The sequence below is a fragment of the Bos grunniens genome, chromosome 13 (genome assembly GCF_055505025.1).
Source record: "Bos grunniens cultivar Pamir isolate PY7600 chromosome 13, Bosgru_T2T1.0, whole genome shotgun sequence".
NCBI classification, from domain to species: Eukaryota; Metazoa; Chordata; class Mammalia; order Artiodactyla; family Bovidae; genus Bos; species Bos grunniens.
Window position 1 is genome coordinate 77,669,513 of NC_141177.1, and position 23,371 is coordinate 77,692,883.

General features: G+C 39.7%; 1 protein-coding gene and 1 non-coding gene across 4 annotated transcripts in view; one reads left to right on the plus strand and one right to left on the minus strand.

Annotated features, from left to right (window-relative positions):
- Positions 1-23,371, minus strand: part of SPTLC3 (serine palmitoyltransferase long chain base subunit 3) — a 156,746-nt gene that overhangs the window by 71,330 nt on the left and 62,045 nt on the right. For all 3 annotated transcript variants that reach the window (XM_086335035.1, XM_086335036.1, XM_086335037.1), the window contains exons 4-5: positions 23,021-23,169; positions 944-1,068 (exon numbers count right to left, since the gene is read on the minus strand). In XM_086335035.1, the coding sequence (XP_086191161.1) occupies positions 944-1,068; positions 23,021-23,169 (274 nt within the window). The remainder of the gene's footprint in view (positions 1-943; positions 1,069-23,020; positions 23,170-23,371) is intronic.
- On the plus strand, positions 10,525-10,597 carry TRNAF-GAA (transfer RNA phenylalanine (anticodon GAA)). The gene has a single exon. It is a non-coding gene; the product is annotated as a tRNA-Phe (tRNA).

A 23,371-nucleotide genomic window follows, 5' to 3' on the forward strand; every position in this document is an offset into this window, starting at 1 on the left:
ACGCTATACCCCATTAGACTGTAAACTACCTGAATTTACAGGACAAAGGTCTTATACATCTTTGTATGCCCTACATCTTGCTTCATTGGAGGACACAGAAGATTCTCAATAAGTGACTTACTGAATGAACAAAAAAGTGAATTACACAAGCAAACTGTTTTGTCAAAATAAATGCTTAACAATCATTTGCTACACTGAACATGATGACTCAGGAGCTTAGAAATTTAATTGAACTTGCTAAACTGTCACGGAAGAGGAATTTTGACTCACATCTAGGGCTGAGATTCTATAACTGGAATCTCATGACCAAGAACTTTGTTGGACTCAGCTGGCACTGACACAGGCTGGGACCTGGACCTGGGACCCTTTGCCGCAGAGCTTGCACCTAGACGAACCTCTCTGTGTTCTTGAGCAACAAAGTACAAAGAAGTTATTTTTGTGGGACTAAAAATAGCTGTATGCATACACTGCAAATTATGGACAACGAAATATAAAACCCAACTGCCACTTCTGAAGAGCCAGCAGAAGAAGCAGGGTGTTGGGAGCAAAAACAGGGTACTGCACATGGTCCCTGCACACAACATCACCACAGCAGTGGGCAGACCACCTAAGCCATCCCTTCAGCCTGACCTCTGGACCCACCTCTATCCTCACCTCATGTAAGAAACCAGATCGTCCCCCTTCAGGGAGTGAGCAAATAAGGGAACCTCTTACTTATTTTTGCTCCTGGGGCCCCCTTAAAGCCTTGTCTTAATCTCTTGTCTGGTCTCATCAATTTCTATTGATTAGGAAAGGACCCTGGTTGGTAATAGTACATATATTCAAAAAGCTGAACATCCAATCCTAAGAAAAGAAACTTCTCAGCTATATGTCTAAGAGAAGGTCTACTCAGATTGTCTCAGGAATAACACAGCAGAAGACAATTATGTTAACAAAGACTCACCTTTCCAACGAGTGCAGGGATATTCATTGAGTTTGTTGCAAATCCCATCCCAAATACCATAGCAGCTTCCACGTTCAGGAACTTAGCCACAAGATCCTCCAGCTCTTTATGCTTATCCAAGGTTCCTGCACATGAAATAATAGGGTGGGTGAGTCTTCTGTTCTCAACAAGTTGAAGACTGAAGACTCAAATTCCAATGCTTACCCATCACCAAAAGACACATATAAGAGTGCTCATAGCAGGTCTGTTGGCTGTAGACCCATTATAGAAGCAATTCAAATACTCATACACTGTAGAATGGATCAATACACTGTGGGGGGTATTTATATAGTAGAATTCAGCACAGCGATGAGAAAAAACAAACTAATGTTCCATGCAACAACATGGAAAACATCACAAATATGTGGTTGAGTGAAAAAAGTCAGATATGTATACACGCATATTGTATGAATCCATTTATAGTTTACAAACAGACAGAAGCAACCGATAGTACCAGTGTTAGGAGTCAGGTATTTGCTGTTGTTGTTTAGTTGCTAAGTCATGTCTAACTCCTTGGACCACAGCCCGCCAGGCTGTCCATGGGATTTCCCAGGCAAGAAAACTAGAGTAGGTTACCACTTCCTTCTCCAGGGGATCCTCCCAACCCAGGGATGAAACTCCACCTCTGCCCTGGCAGGTGGATTCTTTACCACTGAGCCACCAAAGAAGTTCTAAAAGTCAGAAAAGTGGGTACTTTTCTTGGAAGCATGCAAAGCGCTTTGAGATGCAGAAAGTGAAGAGGAACTAAAAAGCCTCTTGATGAAGGTGAAAGAGGAGAGTGAAAAAGTTGGCTGAAAACTCAACATTCAGAAAACGAAGATCATGGCATCCAGTCCCATCACTTCATGGGAAATAGATGGGGAAACAGTGGAAGGTGTCAGACTTTATTTTTTTGGGCTCCAAAATCACTGCAGATGGTGACTTCAGCCATGAAATTAAAAGACATTTACTCCTTGGAAGAAAAGTTATGACCAACCTAGATAGCATATTCAAAAGCAGAGATATTACTTTGCCAACAAAGGTCCGTCCAGTCAAGGCTATGGTTTTTCCAGTGGTCATGTATGGATGTGAGAGTTGGACTATGAAGAAAGTTGAGCACCAAAGAATTGATGCTTCTGAACTGTGGTGTTGGAGAAGACTCTTGAGAGTCCCTTGGACTGCAAGGAGATCCAACCAGTCCATTCTGAAGGAGATCAGCCCTGGGATTTCTTTGGAAGGACTGATGCTAAAGCTGAAACTCCAGTACTTTGGCCACCTGATGTGAAGAGCTGACTCATTGGAAAAGACTCTGATGCTGGGAGGGATTGGGGGAAGAAGGAGACGGGGACGACAGAGGATGAGATGGCTGGATGGCGTCACTGACTTGATGGACATGAGTCTTAGTGAACTCTGGGAGTTGGTGATGGACAGGGAGGCCTGGCGTGCTGCGATTCATGGGGTCGCAAAGAGTCGGACACGACTGAGCAACTGAACTGAACTGAACTGAGACGTTTTGTTTCTAGATCCTGGTGCGAGTTATGTGGGTATGTTTTTTTTGTGACAATCCACTGAACTTTATACTTATGATTGGAGCAATTTTCTATATATATGTGTTTTATCATGTAATAAAATTTATAAAAAATGCCACAATTCCTCTTTCCTCCCACCCTACACCCCACGAATAATTAAATTCTAACTCCCTCAGAGATTCCCCACTCTTAAATGCAGAATTCATGACTTTCATACATGCAATCAAGCTATAATTTATTGAACCTTTGGAATGTGCTAGATTTCAAAGCCCACTATTTAAGTTATCTCATTTAATTTTAAGGGCCCAATAATGCAGGTATTATTACTTTACAGATAAGAAAACTGAAGTGGGAAGCGGTAACAGATAAAAATCAACAGAGACAGTCAAGTCTAACTCCAGAGTTCACATTTTTACAACTCTACGACCTTTAAAAGCTTACTCTCTGACCACTTCTTTTTTTATTATTATTTCTTTTTTACTATTTTTCCCCCTTCTCTCTACAATAGGTTCTCATTAGTTATATATTTTATACAGAGTAGTGAATATATGTCAATCTGAATCTCTCAAATTATTGCTCCCTCCCTTCCCCTCTTGGTGTCCATACTTTTGTTCTCTTTGTCTATGTCTATTTTTGCTTTGCAAATAGGTTCACCTGTACTATTTTTTCTAGATTCCCTATATATGCATACAGATGGCCAAGAGGCACATGAAAAGATGCTCAACATCACTATCAGAGAAATGCAAATCAAAACTGCAATGAGGGCTTCCTGCATTGTAGCTCAGTGGTGGCTCAGTGGTAAGGGATCCCGCTGCCAACGAAGGAGACACGGTTTTGATCCCTGATTTGGGAAGATCCCACATGCTGTGGAGCAATTGAACCTATGTGCCACAACTATTGAATCTGTTCTCTAGAGCCCAGTAGGCAAAACTCCCAAGCCCATGTGCTTCGGCTACTGAGGCCAAGCACCCTAGAGCCTGTGTTCTGCAACGGGGAACCACCACAATGAAAAGGCCATGCACCACAACTAGAGAGCAGTCTGCAGAGCAACAAAGACCCAGCACGGCCAAAAATAGATAAGTAGATACAATTCTGTAAAAAAACTACAGTAAGGTGCCACCTCACACCCCAGAATGTGCGTGCGTGTGTGTGTGTGTGTGTGTGTGTGTGTGCGCGCTAAGTCGCTTCAGTCATGTCTGACTCTTTGTGACACCATGGACTGTAGCCCACCAGGCTGCTCTTTCCACGGGTTTCTCCAGGCAAGAACATTGGAGTGGGTTGCCACACTCTTCTTCAGGGGATCTTCCCAAACCAAAGATGAACCCGCACCTGTTCTGTCTTGTGCATTGGCAGGTGAGTTCTTTACCACTAATGCCACGTGGGAAGCCCCACACCCCAGAATCAACCACCACCAAAAATCTACAAACAGGAAATGCTGGAGAGGGTGTGGAGAGGAGGGAAGCCTCCTACACTGTTGGTGGGAACAGACGTGGATACAGCCACTATGGAGGAGAGTATGGAGATTCTAGCACCCCCCTCTCCCCATGTTACGTACAGTCCCTCAGGCCTCACGGAGAGCGTCAAGGCTCCCATAGTCTTATGCTTGCCCTCGCTCTAAGTTCTGCATCTATGCTGTCCAGTATTGTAGCCATCAACTACACATGGCTAGTGCGATGGCAGAGCTGAGTGTTACATTTTTTTAAATTTTAGTTAATTTAAAGGTTAAAACTGAAGCTCTGGAAAATATTCTCTACTAAACACAATTTTACTGTTTTAGTCAGATTATTTTACATTTATTTCACTTTAACCAATGAAAATTTAATGTCTGGATTGACAGGTGCTGGAAGGGTAAAAGAATCTGCCTGCTAATGCTGAAGGCATAAGAGATGCAGGTTCAATTCCTGGGTTGGGAAGATCCCCTGGAGAAGGAAATGGCAACCCACTCCAGTATTCTTATCTGGAGGATCCTCATGGACAGAGGATCCTGGCTGGGTACAGTCTATGGGGTTGCAAAGAGTCAGACATGACTGAAGCAACTGAGCTCACATGGAAGGGTGTAATATCCACTATTTTTTGAAGATAGTACAAAGACAATAAAAACAGTATAGTATAGTTTATTAATATTTTACTTATTGATTACATTTTTAAATGGTAATATTTGGGATATATTGAGTCAAATAAAATGTATTATAAAATTAAGTTTGCCTGATTTTTTTTAAACTTTTCAAAAGGCAGCTACTAAAAAAATTTAAATTACACATGTCTTGCATTTTATTTTTGTTTCTCTAAGTAATACACTTAACAGAATAAAAAATGTACAAACTGAGAAATGCTGTAATTTATATTCATAGAACATAGGAGCAGACTTAACTTAGATTTAAGTTAGAGAAATATTGTTAGCATATTCAGGACTATTATAATCATGCTTCTATTAACACATTTGACTATACAGAGTGTGATATCAGAATTTTATCTAAATTGGTAAGTCAGCCTGCTTATTGAACTAAATTGATGAAGTGTTAAACTTGAGAAAGCATTGTATGGTGAGCTGAAAATTTTATTTTGCATTTAACATAAAAAAGAATATCTGATGACCCATCTTTGCTCTTCCTGAGAGGTCACAATAGCTAGCTGGTAGTCTTTTTCTCAAATCTGAATTCATTTATCCTCCAAACTGTCTGAAAACATTGTTTAGAAAACAAACATTCTAGCAGAGTCAATTTCACTCAAGATTTGGAGGTGGTGAATAGTTAGAAATTTAAATTGTAATTGAAAACTTTATTATTCAAGATATAACATAGTGTGAAGAAAAGAAACGGAAATTTAAAGATAAAATGTGGGCACATTTGTCAGACTTGTTTTTACCTCGCAGAGACTGTATCCTAAAGGGTGGTGAGAGGACCACCAGCGTAGCCATGAGGGAACTGGTCTTGATGGCAGCTCTCCCACTAAACAGCCGGATGGCCTCTGGCAATCTCTCCTCGCTGGAGGGATTGGGAGAAGTGCTGTTTTAGGCATCCTTGACCTTAGGAGTGCTCTTTCTTCCACCTAGAATGAGTTTCTGCAGCTCTGAGTCATTCTTTGAGACCCACCTAACATAACATCTTTTCTCAGATGCCATCTCAGCTTCCCTAGGCAAACTTGGTCATTTTCTCCCCTGCGATTGCATAAGCCTCATCACAGAATGATTGTAGCACTTAGTAAGTTTCACTGGGGATGTTCATGGGGCTGCCTTATTATAGGAAGAGCCCTTGAAGTGCAGATACTGGGTGTGGGACGTCTGTCTTGGCAACCATGGTGCCTATGGCAGTACTGACACATAACAGGTGCTTGCTGAGTTGCATGTTGCCTTTTGAGGAAAAAGAAGCCAAGACTGAGGCTAGAGGAGGGAATGGCACAGGGAAAAATGTCAAGAAGCCTTGTGATGCCAGGGCCACCAGGCCACCAGGCAGGGAGCATCAGTCTGGGAACACTGACGCCTGAGGAAGGCCTCCAGCGAGGATGGCGGGTTCCCAAACTTTTTTAGCTGGGTAACCTTCTCCATGAGCCTTTCCTGCCCAGAGATCAGGGGACAACAGTGTCCTGGCCCCATCACCCAGAAGTGTATCAGTAGATTTTCATGGTGAGTCACTGTGCTGTCTTCCTCCACTTACGTCTTCCCCAAATCTGATGTTTTAGGGGCTTGTCTGTAACAGTTGCATCATGAAAAGTCCTTAAGGTAATATGGAAGTGGATGTGCCTACGAACAGCCCGAGAAATTGCCCTCTACCAGGTCTCTTTCATTAGCTTGACTCAAAGGGAAGAAGAAGGGAGGAAATGCAGGTGACCATATTAAGTCCTTAGAAACCAGTCTTATGAATTTCCAGTGTTTGGGTGGTTAGTACATTCTCACATCTATCAGTTTCTGTGACTGGATGTCTCATAGGTGGGTTACAAGTTATTAGCGGTTTTGCATCTAGGGCTCTACTTTCCTCAATTTGTAGAATAGTCCCCACTCCCAACTCCCATGATCATGGAGTTTCTCTGATTAGTGTCCATCGCTCAAGTTTCATCAACAGATTTGAGAGATTTCCAGGATGGCTGGACATTTTCTACTCTAGGAAGCCAAGACTTTCAAAGTTAGACTAGGCTAGTCTGGGATGGGGTGGGGATTTTAAGAAAAATTAATGGACGGCTGCTTTCCTGCTTCTGTTGTTTGGATTCAAGAAATGAAAGTGTAGGGATTAACACAGTGTTGTAAATCAACTATACTTCAATAAAAATATTAAAACTGAAAAAAGGAAATAAAAATGTAGGAGAACCTTGAGCAAACAAAATGGGCACTAGAAACTTAACTCGCTTGCTTCTACCGATGTTCGAGCCATGTCCTGGTTGAATGAAGACGTTTGAGTCCTGTCAAGTGGCAGTTACTGATCTGAGCGCGTTAGGAATTCTAGAATAGTAGTCAACCTTTTGTTGCTGATATGTAAATATGGGCAGTTTTTGAATCCCAAGAAAGCAGAGCTATAGTCCTAACTGATACCGTGAGTGTGCATACTCAATCGTGCCTGACTGTTTGTGACCCCATGGACTGTAGCCAATCAGGTTCCTCCGTCCATGGGATTTCCCAGGCGAGAATACTGGAGTGTGTTGTCATTGCCTTCTCCAGGGGTTCTTCCTGACCCAGGGATCGAACCCAAGTCTCCTGCATCGGCAGGCAGATTCTGAAGGTACAAATAAATCCACAATAATCTTTATTTCTCTTTCCCTCTGTGATGACTTTCATCTTTTCTTTAGTCTCTGAAAGTCAGTAACAACCATACCTAGGCTGGTAAGAATGGATATCCAAATTGTGACATTGTGCCTATATTGACACTTGCTCTTATCCTGATGGTTTATTTATCCAGTGGCTACTGGAAATCTACGTTGTGATAAAAGAATAAATACAAGCTGGGTATATGCTCTTGGCAGCTCTCTCTGCAGGGCTTTTGCCTGCCAAGCACAGGCTATGCCACCATCAGTCATATCAATAAAAATCAGATTCAAGGAAAAGTAGCAAATTAGGAACTCCACATTTCAGTTGATTTTCTAATGGTATTGGTCATGATATTGACACTGGTTAATCGTAAAGAGCGTGGGTGTTATTAACAAGCCCGTTTCCCAACCACCACCTTTGCCTATGTAGCGCGTGGAAAGACTGTTTTCCAAACTGTGGCTGTCGTCACTTTTCATCCAGAATATCCTGTCTGTCAACTGTTCCTTAGACGTGAGCAAGGAGTAGGTGGCCATTTACGGTGGCAACCTGCCAGCTTTCTCATCTGGCCCCTCCTACCGTGCCACGGCTCCCAGCCCACTTCTGAGCCACTGTGCTTGAACTGGTGATTCCTGCGTTAGAAGGAGCATCGACCCTTCCACCTAAAGGATCCCACCTCTCAGCTCTCCACCACAAGGTTCCTAGAATACCTGCTCTCTGCTTAGTCCACTTGTGACCGGTCTAGTAGGGGTTGTGGACCTACAGAGCCTCCCGAGTACCTTTGTTTTCCTGTGAATCAGAGGAAAGCCTAGAAGCCAGATGTGGTGTCTGAAATGGGTCTAGAATACACTGCCACTCTGAATATTGGCCACTGCTGCTGGGCCAAGAGAACACTCATGCTGATGAAGTCCGGTAAAACAGCAGAAACAATTTTTATCTGCCCACCTTCCCAGGCCTTAATTTCAAGCAAACTCCTGACCCCTTGGAAGGTTAAAGCATTAATAGATAATTAGAATCCCATGCAAACAAAAACCTTAAGTGAGGCATGGATACATAACTATGATGAGCTTTCCTGTCACAAATAATCTCAATAAGAGGAGAATTTTTAAGTGGATCAAATGACCTGTACATAACCTCTGACCACATGCACAGTAGAGTTATGTTTCACACTTTTTCTTTTAAACATCTTATTTTGATAAAATTTTAGACATACTGAAAAGCTGTAAGAACTATACCAAGAATCCTTAAATACTTTTCACTCAGATTCCCTAAATGTTATCATTTTAGTATGCTTCTTTAAACACCACTCTCTCTCTTTTTATATATTATATATATAAAATGTATTTTTTTCTGAACTACTTCATACAATACAATCATGATGCCTTTTCTACCCTTAAACATTTCACTATTTCCTAAAAACAGGGGAATTTGCTTATATAATCCTAGTACCGTTATTATTAATACACTATTATCTACTGTACAGAGCAAATTCACATTTGATTCTGTCTTTAAAAACCCACTTCTAAATACAAAGGTAGAAGAAAGAAGGGGAATCAACTTCTAATGAGGGTCCACTTATGTACTGTGGTGATTTAATTTAATCATTACACCTTCATACTCTATAAAATAGGCACCTTGGTCCTTATCTTATCAATGAAGAAATAGACACAGAAGTGATGCCACTTACCCAAAGGAGATAGAGCTAATACGGGCAGGCTATCTCCTTAGCAATGTGATAACCTGCCCTACTGAAACATTTCAAGCTTTAAATTAATTAATTGTCATACAACTTTTTGAAGTTATGAACTTGTTTTACAGGTAAGGACACCAAAACCAGGGTTTAGTTCACTTGCCCGAGGGCAGTGGTTAGTAAGTCTAGAGCCAAGGTTCAGATTCAGTGTGTGTGACTCTTGAGAGATGTTGCTTTCCCTTCAGAAGACTCTTTCAAATCTGTTTCCTGAACTACAATTCTTAAGATCCCAAACAAAGTTCTTTGTTCTTGGCAGCTTTGAGACTGATTATTGTTTGACATTATCAGTGGTTAAACGATATACACAAGTACCAATGTCAATCAAAGTTAACCCGTATCCTTAGTATATTTGGATTTAACAGGATTGTTAGTCTAAATGAAGTAAAGGAGACTATAGCTTGATATACCCTGATGTGCAGCGAATTCAGAAATCTGGACAATTGCTCTTAAATCTAGGGGATTCATCTTCCCAAGTACTTATCTATATCAGCTAACTTTTTAATTGAAAAAAAATTTGGCCATGCCACATGGCATGTGGGATCTCAGTTCTCTGACCAGGGATGGAAGCCACCTCCCTGGCATTGGAAGCATGGAATCTTAGCCACTAAATTGCCAGCGAAGTCCCAGCACACTTTTTGTAGGGAGGCAGATGGCAGCCCAGAGGACTTACAGAGCACGTGGATTCAGATAATATGCTATTACTACACATCCACTTTTTGAAATCTTTTTAATTAAAAAAAATTTATTTTTTTATTAGACTACAATTGCTTTACAATGTTGTGTTAGTTTCTGCGGTGCAATGAAGTGGATCAGCTATATGCACACACATACACTCTCCCTCTTGAACCTTCCTTCTGCCCCCGCCACTCCACCCCTCTAGGTCATCACAGCGTTGAGCTCCCTGCGCTTTACAGTAGCTTCCCACCAGCTGTCTATTTCACATACAGCAGTCTATATATGCCAGTACTCTCCCAATTGGTCCCACCCTTCCTTTCCCCATCTGTGTCCACATGTCTGTTTTTGACATCTGTGTCTATTCCTGCCTTGCAAATAGGTTCATCTGTACCATTTTCTAGATTCCACATATATGCATTCATATATGATATTTATTTTTCTCTTTCCAACTTACTTCGCTCTGTATGACACACTCTAGGTCCATCCACGTCACTACAAATGATCCAGTTTGTTCCTTTTGGTGGCTGAGCAATATTCCATCATATTCATGTGCTACATCTTTTTGTCTATTCATATGTTGTTGGACATTTAGATTGCTTCCATGTCCTGGCTATTGTAACCAGTGCTGCTGTGAATATTGGGGTACATGACAACACATCCCCTTTTAACCATCCAGTACACAGGGAAAGAAAGACCAAGAAGCTACATCTCTTTGCTGACCAAAAGTAGAGAAGAAGGGAGAAATTGATGGAAAAAATGTTCACATATTGATGTATGGGGAAATCATCCTGGCCTACACATGATTTAAAAAACTTTATGCTAACTAGTTAAAGTAATTGTGAATAGAGACACAAATGTCAAGTCTTTATGCTAAGTTGCCAAAATAGCTCAGTTAGGAGAGTGTTAGGCTGAAGATCTAAAGGTCCTTGGTTCAATCCCGGGTTTCAGCAAGTTGCACTTTGGAGGCTCCCCTGGTGATTCAGATGGTAAAGAATCTGGCTGCAATGCAGTTTGCATTGCAAACTGGGTTTGATCCCTGGGTTGGGAAGATTCCCTGGAGAAGGGCAAGGCAACCTATTCCAATATTCTTTCCTGGAGAATCTCCACGGACAGAAGCGCCTGGAGGGCTACAGTCCATGGGGTCGCAGAGTCGGACACGACTGAGGAAGTAAGCACAGCACACATGCTAACTAGAGTAACTTGTCTGTGGCCTGTCAAATGGTTCTAATTTAACCATTAAAGAAAAGAATGCATTTAAAAACCAAAATAGAGTAACTGTGTTTCAGGCATCCGAAATGGAGCAAGGTGGCCGTTGTGGACGCAGTTTCAGACATGTTCCTGTATCACTGAGAACCTGACTTTTCTCAACTCTAACAAACTCAAGGACAGCACCTGCCATTCTCAAAACAATACCTGTTAGCAGTTGCCAGCTGCCACCTTAAGGTCTCAAGGTCTCTTGTAACTGTGCAACCATTTCTGCTGCTGCTGCTGCTAAGTTGCTTCAGTTGTGTCCGACTCTGTGCGACCCCATAGACTGCAGCCTACCAGGCTCCTGCGTCCACGGGATTTTCCAGGCAAGAGTACTGGAGTGGGTTGCCATTGCCTTCTCCGTCTCAGGCCCTGGTCCAATCAAATGAAGGACTAGTATTTGAATCCCAGCAACCTCATCCCAGAGACTTTCTTCTCAATCGTTCTGCTGAGCAACTACATTATAACTCTGCATGGCTAATTAATATTATGTTAAACAGATCTACCAAGTATATCTAATCAATTTCCTATGGCTGGAAATTCACTTATTTCATTTTTTTCTATTATTAAATATAATTCAATGATTATTCTCAATCATACCTCATTGAACACCTTCAAATTTTTCAAAGCAAACTGTCTCAAAATGGAACTGCTGAGTTAAATAGCTTATTGTTGATACATTTTCAAATTGTCCTGCAATTTATTCTATCAACAATATAGTATATAAGGGTACCCTTTTCTTTACTCTTTTGAAACTATGGGATCTTATTTTTTGTCTTTTGCCAATGAAGTAAAAGATGGTAACTCTGCATCTTCATCACTTTTTCTTTAAGTGCAGAGTATTTTTCACAGGCTCATTGACCATTTATATTTATTTTTCTTAATTGTCCAGTTATGTACTGAATCTACTTTTAAAAATTAAATTTTCATTTAAACTAGCCATACATAGAGAAAAGGAAACAAATTGTCCATATGGAGCTCTATGAAATTTCATAAACAGAACTCACATAACTGCATCAAGATAAACAAACAAGCAAACAATATGAACAGCTTCCAGGAAGTCCCTCCTTGATCACCATCCTCCTCCCTGAAAGGTAACATATGCATTCTAAACAGGGATATTGCTCCCAAACGGTTGAAAATTGGTTTTTGGAGGGAGCGTACCTTACTCTACTTTTAGGTAAAGCAGAGATATCTGCGTACCATGTAGACAAATACTTAGTGTCTCTGGGCTGTTAAAGTATCATAGAGGAGGTGATAATGAAAAAGTGGGATGAGGAACATCACACTGTCCTAATTCTGAAGTTTGGTCTGCTTTGAAATTTGTCAAAATCTTGGCCCACTTCTTAAACTGGGATGTTCTCTTTCTTTTGATTTGTAAGAGTCTTTACACATCCCTGGACTTCCCTGGTGGCTCAGACTGTAAAGAAACTGCCTGCAATGCGGGAGGAGCTAGACGCAGGTTCGATCCCTGGGTCAGGAAGATCCCCTGGAGAAGGGCATGGCAACCCACTCCAGTATTCTGGAGAATTCCACAGACAGAGTAGCCTGCTGGGCTACAGTCCATGGGGTTGCAAAGAGTCAGAGACGACTGAGTGACTATCACTTTCACTTTACACATTAAGAATATGAATGTCTTATTACATATAGGTGAATAATTCTAATTTTGTTCTTTGACTCTTAGTTGACACTGTTTCTTCTTTTTTTTTTTTGGTACAGAAGTTTAAATGTTTCATTTTGTTGTATCTTTTGCCTTATGTTTCTGGGAAAGCTATTTCTGATTCCCTGAAGCACAGGCACATGGTGGACCATTGTCTGAATCAGGTTTGTGAAATCCAAAGGATAGCTGTGGCTAGTGGTGGCTTGGGAGCAACTTGTCTCTCCGAACAAGAAGAGTCCCTGTGTTCTATGGACCTGAGCAGCTTGTGTTGCATGGAGATCATTTAGAATGGATCCCTGCCACATAAGCGGATTCTGCCAGGTGAGGTGAGTACAATTGGAAAGACCGGAGGTCATTATGGGTTGCAGGGCTGAGGGTTGATAAGTGACAAGCTAGTGAAGTGGCGGCTGGAGTCTGAATGCTTGTGTTCCCCTAAAATCCATACGGTGAAAACCTAATGTCCTGAGTGTTGGTATCTGGAGGTGAGGTTTGGTGGGGTTTCGAGAATGGAGCCCTCATAAATAGAATTTGTGCCCTTACAAAAGAGGCCCCAAAAAGCCAGCCTCACCCCTTCCACCACATGAGGAAACACACAAGGAGGTGTCGGCAGCTCAGAAGAGGGCCCCACCCGCCACGCTGGTTCCCTGATCTCAGACTTTCAGCTTCCAGAACTGCAAGGAGCACACTCATTGTTTATGAGTTACTCCGTGCGTGGTATTTTGTTACATCAGCCCATGGACTAAGACACAAGCATTGCTCACATCAAGGGCGCTGCAGTCTGACATTTCCAGCAGGGTCCTTACCAAGGGACACAAAACTAATGCCTTTTGTACTTGAATTGTCTGAGTAGCTTTATTCTGTTCAGTTGTTCATCCTTTCATCCATTTAGTCATTCACTCAGTCTCAGTTTTATTTATACAGTTATTTCTGGTGACTTTTTGTTTTTACCTACAATTGTAAACACATTAGCAGTTTAGCGAAGTGCAGCTTACTAAGATACTATGTGTGAGGCAGGAATCTGGATGATTTCTTTATATGATCAGCCAGTTATCACAAAATTAATCATGACATAATTGATCCTTTTCCAGCTGGTTTGAAATACTGTTCTTTTTCTTATACAAATGGGTGGACTGAACTGTGCCTGTCTCTAAAGCTTCAGTTTAGACCCACACTGCCCACTCTTTTTATTTATGTCATGGGATTGTGTTTAATTTACCCTTTCAATTAGGGAAGAGAGGATCAAATTTTAAGAATGAGATGTTCCCTTCTAAGATACTCATATCTTTCTGTTTGTTTCAAGTATTCTTTTAGGTCTTTTATAAAAATCTTATAGTTTTCTTCAAATAAGTTCTAAACATTTTCAACATAAGCTTATCCCCTAGGTCTGTGCTATTTTTCCTCATGTTTATTAATAATATTATTTTCCCCAGTATGTCCTCTTATTGATTGTGGATCATGGACTTACTGAATTTTTAAAATTGTCTTTTTTGAATTTAGGTCTTTATTGAATTCTTCATTAAATATTTGTTGTTTCTAATAAATGTTTGTTAGTTTACTATGTAAAATGGTGGAAAGTAGACTCGGACCCTGTCCCTCCTGCTCCACCACCCCTCATCTCTATAATAGTCTCGAGAACAGCCCCTTCAGAGGGTCGCTTTAGTCCTCAAAAATCAAGGCTTAAAAACTAGAGAAAGAAGCGACCAGATCATCTGTTCACCTCTTCTTTAATTGCACATATATTTCTTATTTTGTCACATGGTACTTATTCAGTGGCTATTTATTGACATAAAGGATAAAAAATTAATGAATAATTATGCTACCTAGTACTTCCAAAGGTTACTAAAATGGTGGTAAAAACACATCTTCATCTTTTCTCTGACTTCAAAGTGAAAGCTTCTAGTAACCAGAAGTTTCATCACAAAGTGTAGTCTTATTGTTTGAAGTAGATATTTTTTTATTCCATTCAAGAATCTCTTCTCTTCATCCTATTAAAAGTTTTATAAGGAATGGATACTAAATTTTATAACTGCTTTAGTGACATCTATCAAAATATTCATGTGTTTTCTTCTTGGGTCTTTCAAGGTTACAAAGTGTCTTACTGAGTTAACTATCCTTACAGTCCTGAATAGAACTACTTGCTCATGGTATTCTGTTATTTGACTGTGCTCTTGAACATGCAATGCCAATTTCTTATATATTTTTTTCTCAAATAATATTGCCTTATAATTTTCCTTTTATGAAATGTTTGTTTGCCAAATTTTGGGATCAGGGTTATGCTGGCTTAGTGGTGGGTGACTCTGAGTGGTCATCAGAATCACCTCTAGTGACTTATATAGTCATTATAAAATATAGGTGCCTCAGCACAACAGAAATTACTCTTCTCTAATTTATCTTTCTGTTTACAATTCGGTACTTTTGCTTTCCTCTTATCCCTTGTTCCTTTGATTGGTTAGTTTACTAGCTTCAGTTTTACTACTTTAGTAATGTAAGAATACATATTTTCCTCTGAGTACACAACTAGTTGGATCCTATGATGTTTTCATAATTGTTAGTTTCTAAATATGATTTCATTGTGACTTCATTTCCATGTTGATCCAAGAGTTACTTAGGACAGGGCTTTAAAACTTCCAAGTGATTTTTAAAAAGGTTTCATTTCTAATTTTGGTATTAATTTTTAGTTTTATTTCACTGTGGCCCAAGAATGTGACCTATGTAGATTTCATTTTTTGGAATTTAATGAGGTTTGCTTTGTGCATAAAATATAGTAAATTTGTATGAAAATTAAGTTAGTATTTAAAAAGATTACATCTACTGGTAATAGTTTTTTTTTTTTTTTTTTTCAGGAAACATGAATTTTATTTTTACGGTATGTAACATCATTAAAAAAAAGCCTTTAACAACTTTTCCTATTTCCTTTTTTCAAAACAGTTTTCCTAAAAATTTATGTTTTGTTCTCTTTTTTTATTAAGTTTATTTTTTAATTGGAGGAAAACTACTTTACAATGTTGTGTTGGTCGTTTTAAGTTCAGCATTAAATACATAATTATTAAACTAAACTCAATAACTATACCATCAATGTCTTCTTTGTCTTTATTTTTTTTTTTTGCCTTCATTTTTCAAAGAGTGGAAGTTACTTTAGTCTCCTATCGCTATTTCATTTTTTATTTTTGTTGCTTTTGTTTTTAATCAGGCACATTAAGTTGACCCACATGATTTTTGAAACCTCCTAGGATAATTCATTATCCTACTAATTTTCAGTTTCTATAGAAAAATTAGGAATCATCTATGCCTCTGCTGTGTTACTTAATGCACACTCTCTGGGCACTGCACTGATCTTCATTATGAAGAAGGCTCTCTACATAATTTTTATAAGATGAATCTCTTCTTATGTTTAATAATTCATGCATTAATCTTAACTTTCCTTAACTGCTTTCCTTTCTGTTTGCATTTGTCCCACACCTTCGGTCATTTATTTATTTATTTTTCAGGTTTCAGTTTATTCTTTTCTTGAAGCTTAATTCCTGTGACGTAAGAACAAGCAATTCTGCACATACCTTGCCTTAGGGTGACTGCATCAGTGTCTGCCATTGTTAAATCAATATATTCAAACAAACATCTTCCACATACAGAAATATCTTGCATAATAAAGATAATACTGATGGGTTTTTTCCATTTCATTTTTATTTATTTATTTTTTTAGGCCATGCTGTGAAGCTTGTAGGATCTTATTTCCCTGACCAGTTATCGAACCTGGGCCCATCAATGAAGGCATCGAATCCTAACCACTAGGCCTCCAAGGACTTCCTGAAGATATTACTGATTGTTTGATGCTACTACTCAGACATTATGAACAGTTTTTACACAATTCTCAATCCTAGTGCTAAAAATCTAAATAACTGTGTAGTTTTTGAATCCATTTCTAAATAGATTTCAGTAGTTATTCCAGCTACTTTTCAGCAAAGACAGTTAATCTATAGACTTTCCAGCTAAAAATTTGAAGGCAAGCCACTTTAAAAAGAGTATCAGTCTCAACACTTAATAGACTGTTCATTCCAGACATCCCTAATTCAGAGCGTAATATCACACACCTAAAGTCAAAAATGTCTAATCTTTCACAACAGATTAAAAATATTATTGAAAAAAAAGGCTAGTCTGTAGTGACCAAAAACATTGCATAAGGCACACAGTTGCGAGGAGACAGCCCAGATCAGGGAGCATTCTAACAAAAACCAACACTGGTATAGAAGATACGAATTGAAAACGGGTCAGAGATTTTAAACGCTTGAATGACGATTCAAAGTTGCCATTTCACTCTGTCTCATGTTTATGACATTTTAAACATCACAGTCATCCACTCCCCTCAGCCTGTGAAATGTTAAATCCACCCACGAGAGGGTCCAAACCTCCCTGAGCTCCAAGTTCTGCTCTCTTTTAGTTGTTCAGAAAAATAAGCAGCAGCACAGCACTTCACATCTTAAAATACCACTTGCAATTCTGTACGTATCTGTCTGGAAATGTGTCATTTCCAGCTCTATTTTGGGCCTGGTTTTAAAATTTTAGGTGCAGATTTGGCAAACACCCTACTCTTGGGCACTTTTTAGTGCTCCTTCCACTGTCCCAACCTCTCTCCTGGGCACGGAGGGTGTTTTTTTAGTGTTGTTTGTACCAGGGAGGTGGAATCAGGTGTCTGGTTGGGACCCATCTTCCTATTTTTTCACCTTTTAGAATAACTTTCATTTAGTTGTATTTTGATTACAGCCCATAATTGAATTTAGTTTTTGGCTCAGTCTTTTGCTTTCAGTAAGCAAATGTGTTCTAAATGTATATTTTTGGTCAACATAATATTTATGATGTTTTATCCTTTTACTACATTTTAAACATTTCTTCTTGATTTCTTTTTTGTTGAATTTTTCTATTTTGTAATATGATTTCTGTGTTCTTTCCCCCTTTGAATGTTGGCAACTGTTTTTAAAAGTTCTAGGAAGTATTTTAAGTGATTGCTGTTGCTCAATCACTAAGTTGTGTCCGACTCTTTGCGACCCCATGGACTGTGGCACGCCAGGCTTCCCCGTCCTTCACTATCTCCCAAAGTTTGCTCAAGTTCATGTTCATTGAGTTGGTGATGCTGTCTAACCATCTCATCCTCTGCCGTCCTCTTCTCTTTTTGTCTTCAATCTAAATGTCCCTAAACTTTTATTTCGAGTTCCTCAAGAAGCTATTTCAGTTAGTAAAAATTAAGTCTCTATATTTCCAAAGTATTGTTAGTCTATCGGCCCTGCTAACATTTTCTATGTAGTAGACATTTTCAAAAGTAACTTGTATTTCTTAAAATAAATGGCATTCAAAACTATATTACCAATTCCTACCTGCTATGTTCAGGTTACTATTAATCTTGCAAAACAATTTCAAATGTACCCTGTTTAGTCATATAGTTTTTGACTGCTTACATTCTTGTTTTCAGTTCTTCTATTTGCTAAAATTACTGCTGGTGGCTTTTGTTTTGCTCTCTCTCTGTTTACTTGGAAGTTGTTAAAATTTTCTTCTGAGAGCTTGAGCTGGAGAGCTCGAGGAAGCAAGTGAACATTAAAAGCTCAGCAATTCAGAAGGATGAGCAGGTGGGGAAAGCATGTCGGCTGTAGGCAGTGCAGACACGGTTCCTCATCTCTGTCTGGTTTCTCTGGGTTTGTTGAATCTGCAGAATCAGGGACCCTTATTCTGGATCTGTCTTCACTGGAAGCCTGTGCCAGGCTGTCTCCTTAAGGTTCTGGTGGCTGTGACTGTCTCTGACTCCGTGTCTCTTTTGACAAGGTGTCCTTCCAGGCTTGTGGGAGACTCAGCTCTTCTGAAGGAGGAGAACTTTTCTTCCTCTCCCTGCTTATTTCTCCAGCCATCATGCCTCAAAATAAAGATACAGTGTTGGGACTTCCCTGGTGGTCCGATGGTTAAAAATCTATCTTGCAGTTCAAGGGTTATTGGTTTGATCCCTGGTTGGGGAACTAAGATCCCACATACCACGGAACAACTCAGCCCATGACCCTCAACTACTGAGCCCGCACACCACAACAAGGGTCTGTATGTCACAACAAAAGATCCCATGCAACATGACGAAGATCCTGCATGCTGCAGCTAAGACCTGATGTAGCCAAGTAAATAAATATTAAAAAAAAAAAAAGATACCATGTCTTTCCCAAGAAATCTGGAAAACCACTTATAGACTCTGGAGTTCTAGTTAAGTACTGAGTATGTGGATAAAAATGTGTTCAATTTGAATGGCAATTTATTGCACAGTTCAGTTCAGTCACTCAGTTGTGTCTGACTTTTTGTGATCCCACAGACTGCAGCACACCAGGCCTCCCTGTCCATCACCAACTCCTGGAGCTTTCTCAAACTCATGTCCATCGAGTTGGTGATGCCATCCAACCATCTCATCCTCTGTCATCATCTTATCCTCTCACCTTCAATCTTTCCCAGCATCAGAGTCTTTTCCAATGAGTCAGTTCTTCACATCAGGTGGTCAAAGTATTGAAGTTTCAGCTTCAGCATCAGTCCTTCTAACGAATATTCAGGACTGATTTCCTTTAGGATGGACTGGTTGGATCTCCTTGCAGTCCAAGGGACTCTCAAGAGTCTTCTCCAACACCACAGTTCAAAAGCATCAGTTCTTCGGTGCTCAGTTTTCTTTATAGTCCAACTATCACATCCATACATAACCAAAGCTTTGACTAGATGGACCTTTGTTAGCAAAGTAATGTCTCTGTTTTTTAATATACTGTCTAGGTTGGTCATAGCTTTTCTTCCAAGGAGCAAGCATCTTTTAATTTCATGGCTGCAGTCAACATCTTCAGTGATTTTGGAGTCAAAGAAAATAAAGTCTCTCACTGTTTCCACTGTTTCTCCATTTATTTGCCATGACTTTATGGAACCAGATGCCATAATCTTAGTTTTCTGAATGTTGAGTTTTAAGCCAACTTTTTCACTTTCCTCTTTCACTTTCATCAAGAAGCTCTTTAGTTCTTTGCTTTCTGCCATAAGGGTGGTGTCATCTGCGTCTCTGAGGTTATTGATATTTTCCCCGGCAATCTTGATTCCATCTTGTGCTTCATCCAGTCTGGCATTACGCATGATGCACTCTGCATATAAGTTAAATAAGCAGGGTGCCAATATACAGCCTTGACGTACTCCTTTTCCTATTTGGAACCAGTCTGTTATTCCATGTTCCGTTCTAACTGTTGCTTCTTAACCTGCATACAGATTTCTCAGGAGGCAGGTCAGGTGGTCTGCTATCCCCATCTCTAAGAATTTTCCACAGTTTATTGTGATCCACACAAAGACTTTGGTGTAGTCAATAAAGCAGAAGCAGATGTTTTTCTGGAACTCTCTTCCTTTTTCGATGATCCAATGGACATTGGCAATTTGATCTCTGGTTCCTCTGCCTTTTCTAAATCCAGCTTGAACATCTGGAAATTCATGGTACACTTACTGTTGAAGCCTAGCTTGGAGAATTATGAGCATTACTTTGCTAGCCTGTGAGATGAGTGCAATTGTGCAATAATCTGAACATTCTTTGGCAGTGCCTTTCTTTGGGATTGTAGTGAAAACAGACCTTTTCCAGTCCTGTGGCCACTGCTAAGTTTTCCAAATTTGCTGGCATAGTGAGTGCAGCACTTTCACAGAATCATCTTTTAGGATTTAAAATAGCTCAATTGGAATTCCATCACCTCCACTAGCTTTGTTCATAGTGACGCTTCCTAAGGCCCACTTGACTTTGCATTCCAGGATGTCTGGCTCTAGGTGAGTGATCACACCATTTGTGGTTGTCTGGGTTGTGAAGATCTTTTTTGTATAGTTCTTCTGTGTATTCTTGCCACCTCTTCTTAATATCTTCTGCTTCTGTTAGGAACATACCATTTCTGTCCTTTATTGAGCCCATCTTTGCCTGAAATGTTCCCTTAGTATCTCTAATTTTCTTGAAGATATCTCTAGTCTTTCCCATTTTATTGTTTTCCTCTATTTCTTTGCACTGATTGCTGAGGAAGGCTTTCTTATCTCTCCTTGCTATTCTTTGGAACTCTGCATTCAAATGGGTATATCTTTCCCTTTCTCCTTTGCCTTTTCCCATCTTTTCTTTTCTCAGGTATTTGTAAGCCCTCCTCAGATAGCCATTTTGCCTTTTTGCATTTCTTTTTCTTGGGGATGGTCTTGATCCCTGTCTCCTGTATAATGTCATGAACCTCCGTCCATAGTTCATCAGGCACTCTATCAGATATAGCCCCTTAAATTTGTTTCTCACTTCCACTGTATAATCATAAGGAATTTGATTTAGATCATACCTGAATGGTCTAGTGGTTTTCCCTACTTTCTTCAATTTGAGTCTGAATTTGGCAATAAGGAGTTTATGATCTGAGCCACAGTTAGCTCCTGGTGTTGTTTTTGCTAACTGTGTAGAGCTTCTCCATCTTTGGCTTCGAAGAATATAATCAATCTGATTTTGGTATTGACCATCTGTTGATGTCCATGTGTAGAGTCTTCTCTTGTGTTGTTGGAACAGGGTGTTTTCTATGACCAGTGCATTCTCTTGGGAAAACTCTATTAGCCTTTGCCCTGCTTTGTTTTGTACTCCAATGCCAAATTTGCCTGTTACTCCAGGTATCTCTTGACGTCCTACTTTTGCATTCCAGTCCTCTATGATGAAAAGGACATCTTTTTTTTTGCTATTAGTTCTAGAAGGTCTTATAGGTCATCATAGAACCGTTCAACTTCAGCTTCTTCAGCATTACTGGTTGGGGCATAGACTTGGATTACTGTGATATTGATTTATTGCACCGGTCTTTTTAATTGCTGGCTTTTAAAGCCCTTCTGCCAACTGGTTCTCTAGGAGTGGCATGTTTCATGAATGGTGAATCCACTTTTGGTAGATTTGCATCTGATTCTTAGGCCTGAGGCTGATCTGGTGAGCCCTGTGTTTATTATCCCAGATGGAAAACTGTTTAGTAGAAAAGCTGAGTGAGACTAGGAGTTACCGCAGCTGCCACTGTGGGCACATCACTGAGTTATGTGGTCCTCAGTTTCCTCCTCTGGAAGATGCAAATAACACCACTTGTACTGCCTCTACAGCACAGGTTTTGGAGAGGCATAAATGAGATCATATAGGAGAAGACACTGGGCCAGGAACAGTGAAGCCAAGCTACAGGAACAAGCTGCTCCCTCATTCTCCCAGAAGTGTGGGGAGCAGAAGTTTCCTTCTCAGATTTTACTCTTTTAAGAGAAAATTGTTTCAGCTAAAAAAGAAATAAAAAGATTGTTGGCTCTACCTTTCCCATTCATTCATCATTCATCCATCCATTCATTCAACACAACAGTCAAGGAGACCCATTCCTCCCTTCACAGGAGGAGCAGAAATAGGCAATAGTCAAGTACAAAAGTGGTGGGTATCACCAAAAAAAGTAGGAGAAAGAGCTAAATCCAAATGAGAAGTTGTTGTTTAATGGGTATGACACTTCTGAGATGCAGGATGAGTAAGTTCTAGAAATCTTCCCTACCACACAATGCCTAGAACAATCCTGTACTGTGCTCTAGAAACACTTGTTAAAAGAGTAGACCTCAAAATATAAAATTGCTAGGTGTACACCTGAAACTAACATAATGTTATAAGTCAACTATACTTCAATAAGTAAAAATAAAATTTTATTTAGGGGAAAAATAGAAAAAAAAAGAGTTAATCTCATGCTAAGTGTTCCTACCACAAAAAGGAGGGTGATATGACACTTTCTTAGGTAATAGATATATTTATTACCTTGATTGTGGTGACAGTTTCACAGGAATATGCATATGTCCAAACTCATTAAATTATACATATTAAATAAGTACAATGTTTTCCTTTTAATAGTAATCATACCTCAATGAGAAATGAAGTTGCTCAGTTGTGTACAATTCTTTGCGATCCCATGGACTGTAGCCTACCAGGCTCCTGTGTCCGTGGCATTTTCCAGGCAAGAGTGTTAGCAAGGCTTGCTATTTCCTATTATATCTCAAGGCATAATTAAACCTCAATAAACCTGTTTAATAAAGCTGGCATCATTGACTCAATGGACATGAGTTTGAGCAAACTCTGGGAGACAGTGAAGGACAGGGAAGCCTGTGATTGAAAAATAGCAAAGCTGCTTAATAAAAGTGGAGAAAATGACTCAGAAAAGGGCCAGATAGAAGAGGTATGATAGCTGCTTTTTTCAGATCACATGGTGAGGAGAGAATCATTTTTATTTGTTTTGGAGAATTAAAATCTTAATAAACTGCCTAGTATGAGCATAATGTTTGAAATTTTCAAAGAGGCCATAATATACCTTTTTCTTTTTGTATTTTAAAATAGCTTTTTGTGGCACACAATCTAGATATGATCTAGATTTGAGAAGTAGCCACAGGAATCAGGTCTAACTGAAAAAAATTTCAAAATAGTGAACGTACATACCCATTTCCTGTCTGGTGCTGCCCACGCCTAGGCCATATGTCTCTATAACCTCCTTTACTGTTCTCATGGATTCATCGTACTTGGCTGCCAAGCCAAGGAAGTTATAGGACCCCATATTGATGACATCTTTGATGATTCTTCCAGTAAACCTGCAGAGAGGTCAGGTGAACACAAAGGACTTTTTCATTCAATATCATCCTAGGGTACCATAAAATACTACCAGAAAGAGATCTTAGGCTTGGCCTAAATCACATCTTTTCTATTTTCCTTTTGATCAGCCTTGTTGTCACCACAAAATGATTTGCCCTTGGAGGAGAGTAACTCCATCATGAATCTGGGCAGAGCATTGGG